General features: G+C 48.1%; 2 protein-coding genes across 2 annotated transcripts; both read right to left on the bottom strand.

Moving 5' to 3' along the window:
* crls1 (cardiolipin synthase 1) lies at positions 1-5649 on the bottom strand. The gene is made up of 7 exons (XM_086180526.1): positions 5071-5649; positions 4155-4292; positions 3640-3769; positions 3482-3567; positions 3335-3403; positions 2626-2717; positions 1-462 (listed from the first exon to the last, which is right to left on the bottom strand). Exons 1-7 carry the CDS (start codon positions 5491-5493, stop codon positions 369-371), a joined length of 1032 nt encoding a protein of 343 aa, XP_086036652.1. The 5' UTR covers positions 5494-5649; the 3' UTR covers positions 1-368.
* A 46-nt stretch (positions 5650-5695) lies between these two features.
* On the bottom strand, positions 5696-13815 carry mcm8 (minichromosome maintenance 8 homologous recombination repair factor; the record flags this gene model as incomplete). The annotated part of the gene is made up of 20 exons (XM_086180525.1): positions 5696-6429; positions 7509-7698; positions 7827-7903; positions 7981-8190; positions 8260-8473; positions 9111-9306; positions 9616-9696; positions 9774-9834; positions 9971-10108; positions 10204-10234; positions 10677-10815; positions 10890-10964; positions 11050-11195; positions 12140-12225; positions 12314-12512; positions 12668-12765; positions 12947-13096; positions 13187-13269; positions 13352-13417; positions 13581-13815. Coding segments are annotated over 20 exons (2568 nt in total), but the record flags the coding sequence as incomplete, so codon positions are not given.
* Positions 13816-14955: the final 1140 nt, after the last annotated feature.

The raw sequence follows: 14955 nt of genomic DNA, 5'->3' as shown, positions 1-14955 counted from the left end.
TCAAAGCAGATTTTGTTTTTAATCACAAATCATCGGTTTACAAAACGGACAATCATGTGACCACGGTGAGGTCATTGTTCAACAGTCTGATTGAAAAACTAAGAAAAAATAGAAGCTCTGGCCGGATCACCTGACATAGATTTGATGTGTGTGTTGCTACACTGGTCCTGTGGTACATCTGCTGTTTCTGTAGTGTTACCATGTGTGGCATCATCGCCACGGCGAATTGTTGGTTGTCCCGGCGACTTGGTTGCAGTGCTCCTGGCCAGTCACATGTGCGTCTGGCCTCTGCTGCAGCAGATTATTGTCTCTACAGAAGCTGACCGCTGCTTTGCTCGGCTCTCAGGTGGCTCCTGGTGTCCTCGTCGTCATGGTGATCGGTGGTTTAGCACCTGGACAGTCTTACGCCCGTAGTGCCAGTAGCTGTAGCCCGACGCCGCCGTGGTCACTGCTGTGACGTACCTGCAGAGATGACAGATTACAGTTCATCTTGCTGATGTCGCTGTGTTCTCCTGGCGTGAGCGCCGTTGGCTGCTGTCCCGTCATCGTTAACCAGTGCTTCAGTTCCTCTCATCTACTTTTGTCGCCACTGCTGTTGTTGTAGTTGCTGCTGTTTCTTTTAAAAGCCTCCCATCGACCTCTGACCATCCTTGAGTCCATGTGGACGTTGGTGCCAAATTTGAAGGAAAGCCTCCGTGAGTGGGAGGTGGAGATGCACCGCGTACATGCGAGCAGACGAACCTGAACACGGACATCAGACGACGTCTGCACACCTGAGTGAGCAGCAGGTATGTTGGAGTGCACTTCAAATTCAAAACAATAGGAGACAGTGCCCCATAATATTTGCAGTTCAGTGTTTGTCAGCTAGAAGCACTTTTGTGCTCTAAATTTGGGTCAGAGCGACACAATGAAGCGTGTGATGTGAGTTCCAGCTCGCTGGCACTCGTAGAATCACATGAGTCAGAACTCTTCACCTGAACGAGCCGCTGGAGCGCCGTTTATGTGCTTGACATTAAACTCACTCAGAACAACACGGCTGTGTTGTAACAACGACACCAAGATGGCAGGAAATGATGGATATTAACGTCAAGTGAGTGTGTGTGTGTGAGAGAGAGTGTGTGTGCGTGTGTGAGAGAGAGTGTGTGTGAGAGAGAGACAGAGTGTGTGTGTGAGAGAGAGAGAGTGTGTGTGTGTGAGAGAGAGTGTGTGTGTGTGTGTGAGAGAGAGTGTGTGTGAGAGAGAGACAGAGTGTGTGTGTGTGAGAGAGAGAGTGTGTGTGTGTGAGAGAGTGTGTGTGTGTGTGTGAGAGAGAGTGTGTGTGAGAGAGAGTGTGTGTGTGTGTGTGAGAGAGAGAGTGTGTGTGAGAGAGAGACAGAGTGTGTGTGTGAGAGAGAGTGTGTGTGTGTGAGAGAGAGAGTGTGTGTGAGAGAGAGACAGAGTGTGTGTGTGTGAGAGAGAGAGTGTGTGTGTGTGAGAGAGAGAGAGTGTGTGTGAGAGAGAGACAGAGTGTGTGTGTGTGAGAGAGAGAGTGTGTGTGAGAGAGAGACAGAGTGTGTGTGTGTGAGAGAGAGAGTGTGTGTGAGAGAGAGACAGAGTGTGTGTGTGTGTGAGAGAGAGAGTGTGTGTGTGTGAGAGAGAGAGAGTGTGTGTGAGAGAGAGACAGAGTGTGTGTGTGTGAGAGAGAGAGTGTGTGTGTGTGAGAGAGAGAGTGTGTGTGAGAGAGAGACAGAGTGTGTGTGTGTGAGAGAGAGAGAGTGTGTGTGTGTGTGAGAGAGAGAGAGAGTGTGAGAGACAGAGCGTGTGTGTGAGTGTGTGAGAGTGTGTATGTGAGACAGTGCTTGTGTGTGTGAGAGAGACAGAGTGTGTGCGTGAGTGTGTGTGTGAGTGTGTGAGACAGAGAGTGTGTGTGTCAGTATCTGAGAGTGAGAGAGACAATGTGTGTGTGAGAGAGGCAGTGTGTGTGTAAGAGACAGAGAGTGTGTTTGTGTGTGTGACAGAGAGTGTGTGTGTGAGAGACAGAGAGTGTGTGTGTGTGTGTGACAGAGAGTGTGTGTGTCAGTGTGTGAGAGTGAGAGAGACAGTGTGTGTGTGAGACAGACAGAGTGTGTGTGTGTGAGAGAGACAGAGTGTGTGTGAGACAGAGTGTGTGTGTGTCAGTATCTGAGAGTGAGAGAGACAATGTGTGTGTGAGAGAGGCAGTGTGTGTGTAAGAGACAGAGTGTGTTTGTGTGTGTGACAGAGAGTGTGTGTGTGTGAGAGACAGAGAGTGTGTGAGTGTGTGAGACAGAGAGTGTGTGTCAGTATCTGAGAGTGAGAGAGACAATGTGTGTGTGAGAGAGGCAGTGTGTGTGTAAGAGACAGAGAGTGTGTTTGTGTGTGTGACAGAGAGTGTGTGTGTGTGTGAGAGACAGAGAGTGTGTGTGTGTGTGTGACAGAGTGTGTGTGTCAGTGTGTGAGAGTGAGAGAGACAGTGTGTGTGTGAGACAGTGTGTGTGTGTGAGAGAGACAGAGTGTGTGTGTGTGAGAGAGACAGAGTGTGTGTGTGTGTGAGAGACAGAGACAGTGTGTGTGAGACAGAGTGTGTGTGTGAGAGAGAGACAGAGCGTGTGTGTGAGAATGGTTTACCATAAACACTGCAGTAGGACACTGTCTGTATACTGGAAGACCGGCGCAGCCAGAGACGCTGCAACCAGAACCAGCTGGATGGCTGTGTTCACCTGGAGGGACAACACACACACACACACACACACACACACACACACACACACACACACACACACACACACACACACACACCCACCAAGATGAGTGCTACACAGCTTCAAGTGTATAATGTTGGTGTTTGTGATACAGGAAACCTGCTAACTTAAGAAAACATGAAATACCAAACAAATCCATTCATGCAGTCGTTTTCAAAAACCCGTGTGTCCCTCTGTATCAGTAGCAATAAATTAAACTGCTCCAAAAATGGAACAATTCTGCAACTTCTGTGCAGAATTGTTCAAAATTACAACGCTTTTGTGCGGTCATATAAAGTCACAGCCTGACACTAGATCGACTGAGCAACATCAATTAAAACGCTCCAGATGATTTGTTTCTCTGACAAACAAAACGTGAACTATTTCCAGGTGAACTTGTTCCTGTTGAAAATGTTTCCAGGAATAAAAGAACGTTTGTGGCCAAAATAAATCAATGAGCTGAATCTCGCTGGCCTCAGACCTCTGGGTTTCCAGGCTCAGTTGACCTGAAACCATGAAACCTTCCTGATGATTCACTGCTTAGGTTCCAGAAAAATGTTCAGAGCTTGGGGTGTGTGTGTGTGTGTGTGTGTCACCTTGCTGAAGAGTGTGGGCTTGAGCTGAGCGGTGGTGTAGCAGGGGTTAAAAAACTTACTAAGGGTAACCTGCAGGAAAAGAGAACTCCATTACTCTCTTATTTTCTATGGAAGGACACTCGAACTGGAGGGTGTCAAGAGTCTCACAGGGGGGGGGACAGTCTTGTATCGGACCCAGAAGACAGCAGCGATGAGACCAATGTCTCTCAGAATCACCAGGGCTGTGAGAGGAGCTGCAACACAGGAGGAAGAGGAGGGTGAAGAGCTGGAAAATGACCAACAACGACAGGCTCCCCCCAACGTACCTGGTATAAGTTCAGCGCAGGTGAGACTGACATATAAAATACTGATGAGAATCTTATCAGCCAGCGGGTCCAGAGCACTTCCCAGCGCCGACTTCTGCGTGGGCCACGTTCTGGCGATGTAACCATCCAACTGGGTGGAGGAGACGAGGACAGAAGAGAGACGACAACAGAGCATTAACGACACCGACAGACACACAACCAGACGACAGTGGGTCACAGCGCTGGCTGGTCATCCGGTCCAGGGTTCTCGGGCTTTCATGAACATGACAGAACACAAGAAATCTGACAAAGCATCACTGATCCCCCCTCTATAGCTATCCTTTAAAGAACTACAAATATGGCTGTCTGAAAGTTGACTGAATGTCAACTGAAATGTTTTCAAGGGTAATAAAGCTTCCTGTTGCACAGAATCTCTTCAAACTGCTGAGCAAATCTGGATGTTAGAACTTTATCAAACAGGTTTCAGACCCGTGAAACCAGCAATGTGGACTGTTGTGGTTCCAGTGGCCCCTCACCAGGTCGGTGGCGCCGGCCAGTGTGAAGAGCGCCAGGCTGAGGTGGAAGTGCTGCTGGATTATCAGGTGACCCAGGAACGGAGCCAATAGGATCCGGCACATACACAACAGGTTGGGGACGGTCCAGGGGTTCTCATACTGCACACACATAAAATACACTTCTTACACAGCAGCACACAATAGTACTGACCGGAGACTTCACCAGCATAATGGTAACAGTAAGAGTACTTCATCGTACCAGGGTGTTTTACCCCAGAGTCACAAGACTAACAGCAGGCGTTCTGTTCAGAGAAAACTAAACCGTCAGGAGTTCAATATCAGCGGTGCTGGATGCTGCAGTCAGACGCGTGGAGGGAGGTGACACTGTAGTACAACACGTACATCAAAGTAGCTGTTCGTTCAGTCGTTGCTTTCTGCCTGTATCTGAATCCATTAGTCACTAGATACTTGTAAGAGTAACTGGTTAGTTACTAATTAGTTGGACAAGTTACTTTTAATGAACTAAACCTGGGGAGGGTGATGTACAGACACACACACACACACACACACACACACACACACGACCCTCAGCGGTCAGTGGCTCTACCCCTGCATCCTTTGGAACACTGGAATACACAAACATCTATTAGAATGTGTACTTTTACTTCTGACCCTTGACAAGTACAAGTATTGTCAAGTACTTCTCTACCTACTGGGCGGGGGTCTCGGCAGCTCTCCTATCCTGGTTTACTGCTACAGACGGCAGGCGACTGACCCAGTGACGTCACACCCGCCTACCTGGACGTTTAGGGTTATGACCTCATCACTAAGACTGAAAAATTCTACCAGGAACTGAGCTCTTTCTCGTGCACGCGCACCCTCAAGTGTGTGTGTGTGTGTGTGTGTGTGTGTGGGAAGGGTGTTCACCTGCACTCACCAGCTCTTTAAACTTGAACAGTCCATGTCCCGGAACCACAGCGGCCTCTTTCCGGTCCCCCGCAGCCGGTGGACCGTCCGGTGGCTCCTTGCTGCAAAGCCCTCGAGCTCCTGTGTGCTGACAAGACCGGAAATCCATCGATGACCTGCCGTGACCCCCCCGGTAGAGAAGAACGACACGACAAGGGCGCCAAGGCGTGACCCCGCGTGATGTTCCGGGCCAGCACGCGCCGCGGCTATCCGTCCCTTTGAGTCTTACGGTCCAGGAGCCGCTTACCGGCAGCACCGTTAACCCGGTGCCACCGGTGGCAGGTGTGCGTCCATGCCGCCATGGGGCTCGCCCCGGCCAGCACGCACCCGCGCACCACCCGCTAGACACGCGCAGCGGCGCGGGAAACCTCCGCAAACACGTCAACAGCATCATCGTCACGAGCCCTCCGTTACCGAACGGCTGGACTCGCGCAGCCTGTCCCCGGTACCATCGTGAAGTTCCCGAGTTACAGCAGACACTCACAGCTCGAGCCAGCAGGCTGCCATGTTGCCGTAAACTGATATGGCGGACTGTCGTAAAAGCACCCGTCATGCTTTTATTTTGAAAATAAACGAACTGAACAAAACACTACAAACAAACCTAACAGAAATACACAGAAAAACAAAAACACATAAAACGCTTTTCTGCTACGTTACACTTTATTACAAAACATCTACAGGAAACCAATACGAGTGTCAAGAAAACAGCAGACAAGTAAAACCATCGCTCAACGCCAAACTTGAATGAAAACTCAACTTTTTACATTTCCACATCTTCCTGGGGCAGGAGGGAGCTTTGACATCTGACAGATGTTGGCATTTTATGAGAATAAAACATTCCATGAACCCAATATTTTGATCAAAGAATAAAACGGATTTCATCCGGGAGCAACACAAACACAGCAACTCACAAAAAGGAGAGGAAGGAACCAGAATCTTTTCTGAAGGAGTGATGCTGGACCCTGAAGTGCGGTCCTGGCAACACTGGACTCAAACTGGCCAAGCATTCTTTAATAAACACAACATGAAAGCACTTCTCTTTAGAAGAGATCAAATATGATTGACACATCAACGAACTACACACAGAGACGGCAAACTACAGTGACTCGTGTCACATGACACGTCAGTCCAGTCTCACTGTAGTCTGATCACATCCTCCTGTCACCCCCGGACTCAACTAAACCTGAACACTGACCTCGGTCTGCAGTCTGCAGTCTTGGGGGGTGGGGGGGGGGTGTTAGACGGTCTGGAGCTGGTACAGCCGGGCCCCCTTTTTCAACAGGAAACCCTGCTCATTCAGGGAACTCACCAGACCTTCAAAGTCCATCACCTGGAAGAAACCAAGCGACCAGTTACTCATCAAGGACCAGTGTGGCTGCCTGGAACCTGAACCCAAAGGTTCCTTCTGAATCCAAAGTGCTGCTTCCAAAACCTATCAGACTGAACCTGACTGTTTTAAGGCCCTGAACTCATCATCATGGTCTGAGACGCTACAACTACAGCAGGTCTCCACACGAGTCCAGACGCAAGCTTCAGCTGGCTGGAGCTCCTCTCCTCAGCTGCTGACCTCGCTGAAGAGCTCTGACGTTCCTACATGTATCATGATGATCATGGATTCAAAGAACATCTCACTCCTGAGACATTTGCCTTTCAACGGCTCATTGTTAGACATTTTTTCCCCCGCGTGACTCCTTTGTGAGTCCCACACTGAGAGTACACCAGCCACCTACTTCAGCCTGAAGCTAACGGAGCCTGACAGCTCGCGACGGCAAAACTGTCCAAAACAAGGACGCCTTTGCGAGTTTGTGGACGGAGGCTTTTGGACATTTTTGCTGTTGTTGGTGTCCACTCACTTCCAGCTGAAACATGCGGCCGGTGAGCTCCGATTCTGGAGTTATTCCCTCTCATTTCGCCCTGAGAGGTGAACTCCTGCTGCCCAGCGTTGCTTGTGGATTCATCACTCAACATCTGGATTTTTGTAAATATAAACATCAGCAAATGTCTGAGCTCCAGAGGCTGACAATCAATGACTGAAACTGCCAGCAGTCACCGGCGTGACCACGATCCACAGAGCTTTGTTCCTCTGAGAACCAAGGATGAAACCATGGAGATGTTACACTACATCGTGTAATCGCACGTATGTAGATATCTATGCAGTTCATATGCAGTACTGATTCTGTCATATACTGCGATACACGACAGTACTATTTACCAGAGGCTCCTGTGAGCTGAACAGTTTCATTAAACGGTCATGTTGTTTGTTACTACACGAGCTGATTTATCTCCATGGTGACACAGGCAGTCGCAGGAGTTCCTGATTTAATCTAAATACTTTATTTGTAAGAAGGAGTGGTCGTGAGAATGTTTGCCAAGTCAAACAGCTTTTAACTTCTCTCGCCGGCCTCCTACCTTTATGTTGAGTCTGTCTGCCACAGACCGGATCATCTGGAGGTCAAACTGTTTCTGATTGGTCCTCTGAGAGTGAGCGTGCAGTGCGTTGACTAATCGTTTTGCAGCGCTGCGTTGACTCATGCCAGCCCCGAGCTGAGAGCGCTCGAAATCCAGATTGCCCAGACCATCCGAGTACGTGTCGACGAGGCTACAAAACACAGCCACAAACGCACACTAGCAGTGAGAGGAGAAACCTTCTGACACAGTCGACGGCCATCTTCTCTGTATATTTCTTGAAGGTACGTGACTAGAAGCTAATAGAAGCTGCACTGCTACCTGTGTTTCATGATCTCCACCACATCCTCAGCATCACCCCTGGTGGCTGTTTCTCGGAGCTCCAGCCTGGCTCTTGCCTGCAGAAAAACATTGAAGCTCAGAAGTGCAGCTCATTGTAGCCTGAAAGCACATCAGAACATGAAGACTCGAGAACCTCTGTCAGTCGGATCAAAGACTCCAGTTGGCGGGTGGTGATGGGCGTGGTGTCGGCGGAGTGGGACTGAGATCTCAGCGACAGGTAGAAGTTCTGGAGGGTTTGTGCGGCTTCGGGGGACAGCGAGGGGTGAACGTACTGACGAGCGTAGCTGATGTACTTCCTCAACAAGCACGCAGGGATGGGGTCAGAGATCTCACCTGCAGGGATCTGGAAAAAGAAATGATGAACTGCCAGATACACATGCGGTGGAGGGAATTAATGTTTGTCCAAATGTACCTGCAAGCGTTCAGACAGTGGCATGTCTGAGTGCTCCAGTAAGATGGAGGTCTCTGTAGCACTGTTGGTCCTGGTTACTACGGCACTGCTGTTTTTGCCTCTTCCTGCCCGGTTTGCCATGACATGCTCTGAGAGGTGGCGGTCATGTGACTCATCAGGGATGTCCAAGAGGAGGAAGACAACGTCGAAGCGAGAGAGTAGAGGGGAACCCATTCTAAAGACAAGAGAACCAGTAAAACCTTCCCCTTTTACACTGTCAGGAACCCCTCTGGTCCATCTGCCACATGTTCTGGCGATGCTGCTGTCCAAGTCTTCTGTTTCTCCTGACACATCAATTCTCCATGTAGGCAGCGGCGTCAGTAAATGGTGGAAAAGATTTAGTTATTTCCTTCTTTTTGAGCAAAATTTTGAATTCGTTCCAATAAAAACAGACTTACAATACAATGACACAATTAATCATTTCAGTCTCTTTCCAAGCAAAAATGACATTTGAAGGTAGCAGAGTTAAATAAACGAGTAAACACTTTTATTGAGAAATGAACAACTATATTTTTAGCTTTATTTCCTCTTATTTTCCTGATGAATAACTGAGTCTTTGGGGTTTGGACTGTTCTGATGATCATGTCACCTCTAAAGAATAAGAGTGGCAGATGAAAATAATAAAAACATGAATGAATACGAGCAAGAATGCCTGTGAAACCTGGGATTTTGGTTCTGGTCGAACCAGGACGTCAGAAAGTCGTGACCAAACAAGGTTGAACGGGACACAATCGGGGAACTGAGGGACTTCGTAGCGAAACCCAGAGAGTTTGTTTCTCTGTGTCACAACTTGACGACTGTTACTAACTCACTTTAAATTTTCAGAGACCGTCTTGCCCCTGTTGTAGTGACCCCCGACAGGGTTGGCAGCAGCTACAACCGAGGTTCTGGCAGGCAGAGAGGAGACGATTCCAGCCTTAGCCAGACTCACCGACTGCTGCTCCATCGCCTCCAACAGAGCCTGCTGTTGGTTGCCCAACTTATCGAACTCATCGATGCAGCACAGACCTTAAGAGAGCAAGCAGGAGAAACATGTTGAAGCCCCAACAGGAAGGCAGAGCTGCATTTCCCTCCTGCTGACTTCTCAGGTGTGGGTGTTTGACTCCACTAGCCTCTTGAACTGGAGGAACCAGCAGCATGCTGCAGCTGAGAAATGCTAAGGACCAGAGTCTCGTTGAGAGTCGGAGGTAGAAAGTCGAAAGTCTAAAGCCTGAGACCACAGTTTATCATCATCATCATCCTACTACTACAAACTTCCTTGAATTCACCTTTGAACCACTTTTAATCAGAAATAACCCTGTTTCCACTCTTTCCTACCTTGGTCAGCGAGAACCAGGGCCCCAGCCTCCAGAGCATAATCCCCTGATCCTGGATCTCGGTATAAACTCACCGTTAGTCCTGAGGAGAGAAGCATTAAATATTAACCTCCAAAGATTATCATGTAAATAATACATGAGACAACTAAGTCACTTCACCTGCAGAGCTGGTACTGTTGCCACAAACATAAATTCCTCTGGGAGCCACATTGCACACTGCCTACAAACACACACACATTGGTTACTAATGTGTTTCCCAGGCAAAGATGAATTACTGCTTCAGATCAACAGGCCACAATCTGACAGAACTCATCACTGATTTTACACACATTGGCCAGGTGCCACCCTGGTGTTACCTGTAACATCTGGCTCTTTCCGAGCCCGGGGTCTCCCACCATCAGGATGTGAGGGTCTCCTCTGACGGGGACGCTGTTCTTCCCCGTGTGCTTCTGTCTGCCTCCAAACAATGTCAATGCTAACGCAGCTTTCACCAGCTACACACAAGACGTTACACAGGCAAATATTCACCTCATCAAGAATCAAACACACCTGTTTGCTGGAGGTAAAAGTGCAGCGGGGCTGAACTCACCAGATGGCCATAGATGGCTGGACACAAGGAGCTGGAGGACATAAAGACAGTGAAGGTGTGGAGTCATACATCTGTGCTAGCTGCTTTGTTTCAAGTCATAGATTCTGCTTCCTGCAGAGCTAATGGTTTGGTGTGGAGGTAGTGAAGAAGAAACTGTGCACAAAAATTACAAAACTCAGAGAGCCGCATATCTTCTGACATGTAAATACTTCAAGTGAACTGTAAACATTAAGGAGCAATGAGTAGACCGCGTTGCAGCAAACCTCCAGCTGCTGGAGACGGTTAGGAACTCAGAACTATGTTTCTGATATTTCTAGAGAGTGCAACAGCAACATCTGGTTATGTAGCATATTCCATGTTTTCAGTCTAATCGCAAAGCCCTTGTTCTGATTACGTGACAAACGTGGTCTCGCCAACAGCTGGTATAAGATGACATCAGATTTACGAGACCTGTGACTGCTGGAGTATCTTACTGTACTATGAGTCTCAGCAGGTCCGCCTGTGACTGGATCTCCTGGATGGCATACAGCTCCTTCAGACTGAACTCCTCACCTCCACAATTCTCCTCAAGTGACCCTCTTGACCCTTGACCTCCTGACTTGGACTCCTGACCTAAACATTCAAGAAGTTCCATCTCACTGACTGCTGCCATGGAAGTTCAGAAAGAACAAAGGAAAAGGAGATACCTTTAGTGTTGCTGACTGAGGTGGCTTCGATGTAGAGGAGGAACATACACTGATCCTTGTTCCCTCTGGAGCTGCCTGAACAAAAACATACCCGCTCCAATCATGTTTAGAACACGTACATAGACGAACATAGTTCATGTGTGTGTGTGTGTGTGTGTACCATCATTTGTAACTCTAACTATTCCTGTAACAGTTACAGTGTCTCCAGGGACGCAACTGTCACAGAGGTCAGAGGTCAGGTGACACTCAACAGTACGTGGGATTCGTCCAGCCTCCCTCTGCTCTCCACCCATCAACTCCTGCACCCTGCAGGAATGAACACACACACACACACACACACACTTTTGACACAACAGAAATGTGGGGATGCTTTACTACATTGCTGCTCTCCACCTCCACATCTCTGCTGACTCTATAACACTCAGACCCTCGACAGAACTCTGACTCACGAATGTCAACGCCTCCACTGACATGAACACTCACATGGACACTGACATGAACACTCACACGAACACTCACACGAACACTCACATGAACACTCACATGGACACTGACATGAACACTCACATGAACACTCACATGAACACTCACACGAACACTCACACGAACACTCACACGAACACTCACATGAACACTGACACGAACACTCACATGAACACTCACATGAACACTGACACGAACACTGACACGAACACTGACACGAACACTCACATGAACACTCACATGAACACTGACATGAACACTGACACGAACACTCACATGAACACTGACACGAACACTGACACGAACACTGACATGAACACTGACACGAACACTCACATGAACACTGACATGAACACTCACATGAACACTCACATGAACACTCACATGAACAACTGTTGTTAGCCATCAGTCTGTGTTAGCATCAAGCTAAATATACATGGCTGGTTCCTTCTGCATTCTGGAGTCACTCAGCGATGGTACCAGAAGAATAAAACTTCTTTGAGTCAACAAACCTGATTTGTGAGCACCTCTGGGATGACGTAAGGCTTTAATCAGCCTGATGAACCACTCACACCTCTACCTGCTCTACTTTACACAGAATGGAGTGGCAGTTTGATGAAGACGAATTAAAAAAATAGTCATCCCTGTTTCCACAGCAACATTAGGATCTCTAGTTTTATTCAACGACTGATAAACAAAAGATTGTAGGTCACAATTTGACACACAAAAGTACACAACTACACACAGATGTGTGTTCATGAGCATACTTGATGATCTGCCAGTCCACAGTTTGTGTTAGGGAAGAACTCCGGCTGGCAGTAAAAGAGCGACTGGAACAGTCCGGCTGCATACACTATGAGACAACACACACACACACGTCTGCAAGGTTATTATCTATATATGCTGAAGGAAATGTTCTGTGTGTGTGTGTGTGTGTATACCTTGGTGGGCATTGCATATTTTCCATGCTGCAGTGGCAGCGACAGTGTGTGTGAGCACACCAGGCACCTGAAGGCCAGGCGGGTACACAGAGGTCGAATGTTGCTCACTCTGACCACCGTCCCCTTCACACACACCAGACGTCCAAACACACTGGCACGCAACTTCCGCAGTGCAGTCACTGGCTCGTAGTTGTACAGCCTGGGGAAACATTACACACACACACACACACAAACACAAACACAAACACAAGCACACACACACACACACACACACACACACACACACACACACACACTCTTGTTATCTTCATTTGTGATCTCAGGGTTGTCACAGGTGTGAGATGGTGCTCTTACCTGGCACTGATGTGAGGAATGTTGATGATGGGTGTGGTTACAGAAAGCTCCTCCCCTTGGAGCTCAGCAGCCTGTTTCTCCAAATCTACAGTCAACACCTGAAAAGACATGAACACACAGATATTTTCCCACCACACACCTGCATGAATGCTGCTGCAGCCGTTCACTTCCTAACTGAACTTTTAAATTCTATTTATGAAAAAAATTATGATTTTAAAAACATACATAGTTCGTAACTTGTAGATGTCGACACACACAACATGCTGCGTAGGGCCTCACCTGGTGGATGGCCACACCCAAACAGTTGAGCATCAGCTCTGGCTGCTCCTTCAGGTCGCTGGCGAGTTCAGGGAGTGCGTCTCTCACAGTCTTGTCTCCAGTCAAGTCCGCGTAGTCCACCAGCACGCTGCCATGGCGCTCGATCTCATCCTGCCAGCACAAACGCAGGGCGACATCTGATACACAACTCTATCACCCACAAGAGAGAGCGCCAGTGGGACCCTCCAGCAACCCGCTGACCTTGTCATAGAGGTGAATCTTGGAAGAAAAATATTTCTCAAACACTTTGGTCTTCTCCACACTGGGCGAGCTCTTGATGAATCCTGCACATAGAAGACTTCCAGCGTCACTCAGGTGGTATTTATCTGTCAGTCAACGCTTTGCATGGTTGTCACGCTGCCGTACCTTCACTGAAGTACAGTGGCCATCCTTTATAGGGGCACAGCGCGTCCAGGGAGCCCTGACGGAGGACTGAGGGGACATTTGGGACAATAAGTTGAGACCAACTCTGGAAGAACAAACCCACGTTTAAGGAAATACTGGTCCATCGTCCCAGAGCAGGACTAGTAGACAGGACCCCCCCCCCCCCGACACCATCTACTTGATAGATTGGATGTGTGCTAATGAAACTAACCTCTCTGGGTGCTGAAGTTTTGGTTTGCTGCTCCACCACCATCACCTCCTCCCCTCCCTTGTCCTGCACCTCTTCCCCCACCTGCTGATCCTCTACTTCTCCATCCTCCGCCACCTCCTCTCCATCCTCCATCACCTCCTCCTCTCCATCCTCTGCCACCTCCTCTCCATCCTCCACCACCTCCTCCTCTCCATCCTCCACCACCTCCACTCCATCCTCCACCACCTCCTCTCCATCCTCCACCACCTGTTCCTCCACCTCTCCGTCCCCTGTTCCCACCCCTCCACGCGCCTCTTCTAGACTCCTCTCCACTCATTCCTGGGGGGAACAAGGAGGCACTTTGGTGGTCATATCTGAAACCTGAGTGTTTTCATGTCAATGAGAATCCTTATCGATGTTTACCAGAAGAAGAAGGATGCAATGAGTTGTTGTTGTTGTTGTTCACCTGCGAGACTCACTGGACTCCAGAGAACATTTCCAAAAAGGACGAAGTATGATTTCTTTTTAAATGCAAGAAACAGGGGTTAAAAAATTAAATAGGATTTCTTCAACAATTTCATGATTGTCATTGATTTTCTTCAAATGATTCTACTTGATTACAAATAGCATTTTTCTCATGATTAAAGTGATCTAGCACAGGAATAAATAGACAATATTTAGTGTTAATAGTTACACTGTGTGTTTTAGGAGTGGGATCATTTGTACCCTGACAGATGAGTCAAAGGTTTCTGACGGCAACTGAAGGTTGCATGTGTAGAATTAGTACGTGATCGTATGAAGGCTTAAGGCAAGTTCCAAACTTCCTCTAACCCCCTGGAACATGATCAGCATTATCTGAGTGTCTCAATCCTTGTTTCTTCATCTGTTTTTTCATGTTTATCTATTTCAGTTGGTTTTGCTTTTTTATTTTCTTCTTTGGCCAACTGCCTTTTTCCTCATTATCATTAAAATGTTCCATAAACTGAAAGAATGATTGATGATATAACTTAAGGGCTAAGACAGACTACATGGAGCGATGCTGTCTGGGTCGTTGGTGCTGCTCCAGTCCTACATTCCCCGGCTACATTCGATATGAGGGGATTCGATCCCAGCCACAGAGCTGGTAACTTGGTTTAGCTACGCGATAAATGTTCCACTTCATGTCGCTCAATCATTTTAAACAAGCACATAATAATGATTGTAATTAACGTGCGATAACGACGAACTTGCTTAGACAAGCGCCTCTCGACGTGGATTCTGATGTTTTGAATTTCAGAGTTAGCTTGCTAGCTCGAAGCTCAGTGCGTTAGCGGCGGTCGAGCGTTCCAACAACTTCCACATCCAGCGGCCTGTGACGGAGTTACTCCGTTAAATCACGACAGAAGATTAAATGAAG

The sequence above is a fragment of the Aulostomus chinensis genome, chromosome 16 (assembly GCF_037954235.1).
Source record: "Aulostomus chinensis isolate RoL2024-O1b breed Wild chromosome 16, RoL_Achi_v1.0, whole genome shotgun sequence".
Lineage (NCBI taxonomy): Eukaryota > Metazoa > Chordata > Actinopteri > Syngnathiformes > Aulostomidae > Aulostomus > Aulostomus chinensis.
Note: the sequence above shows the minus strand (reverse complement) of the source record. Positions and strands in the feature narration are given on the sequence as shown.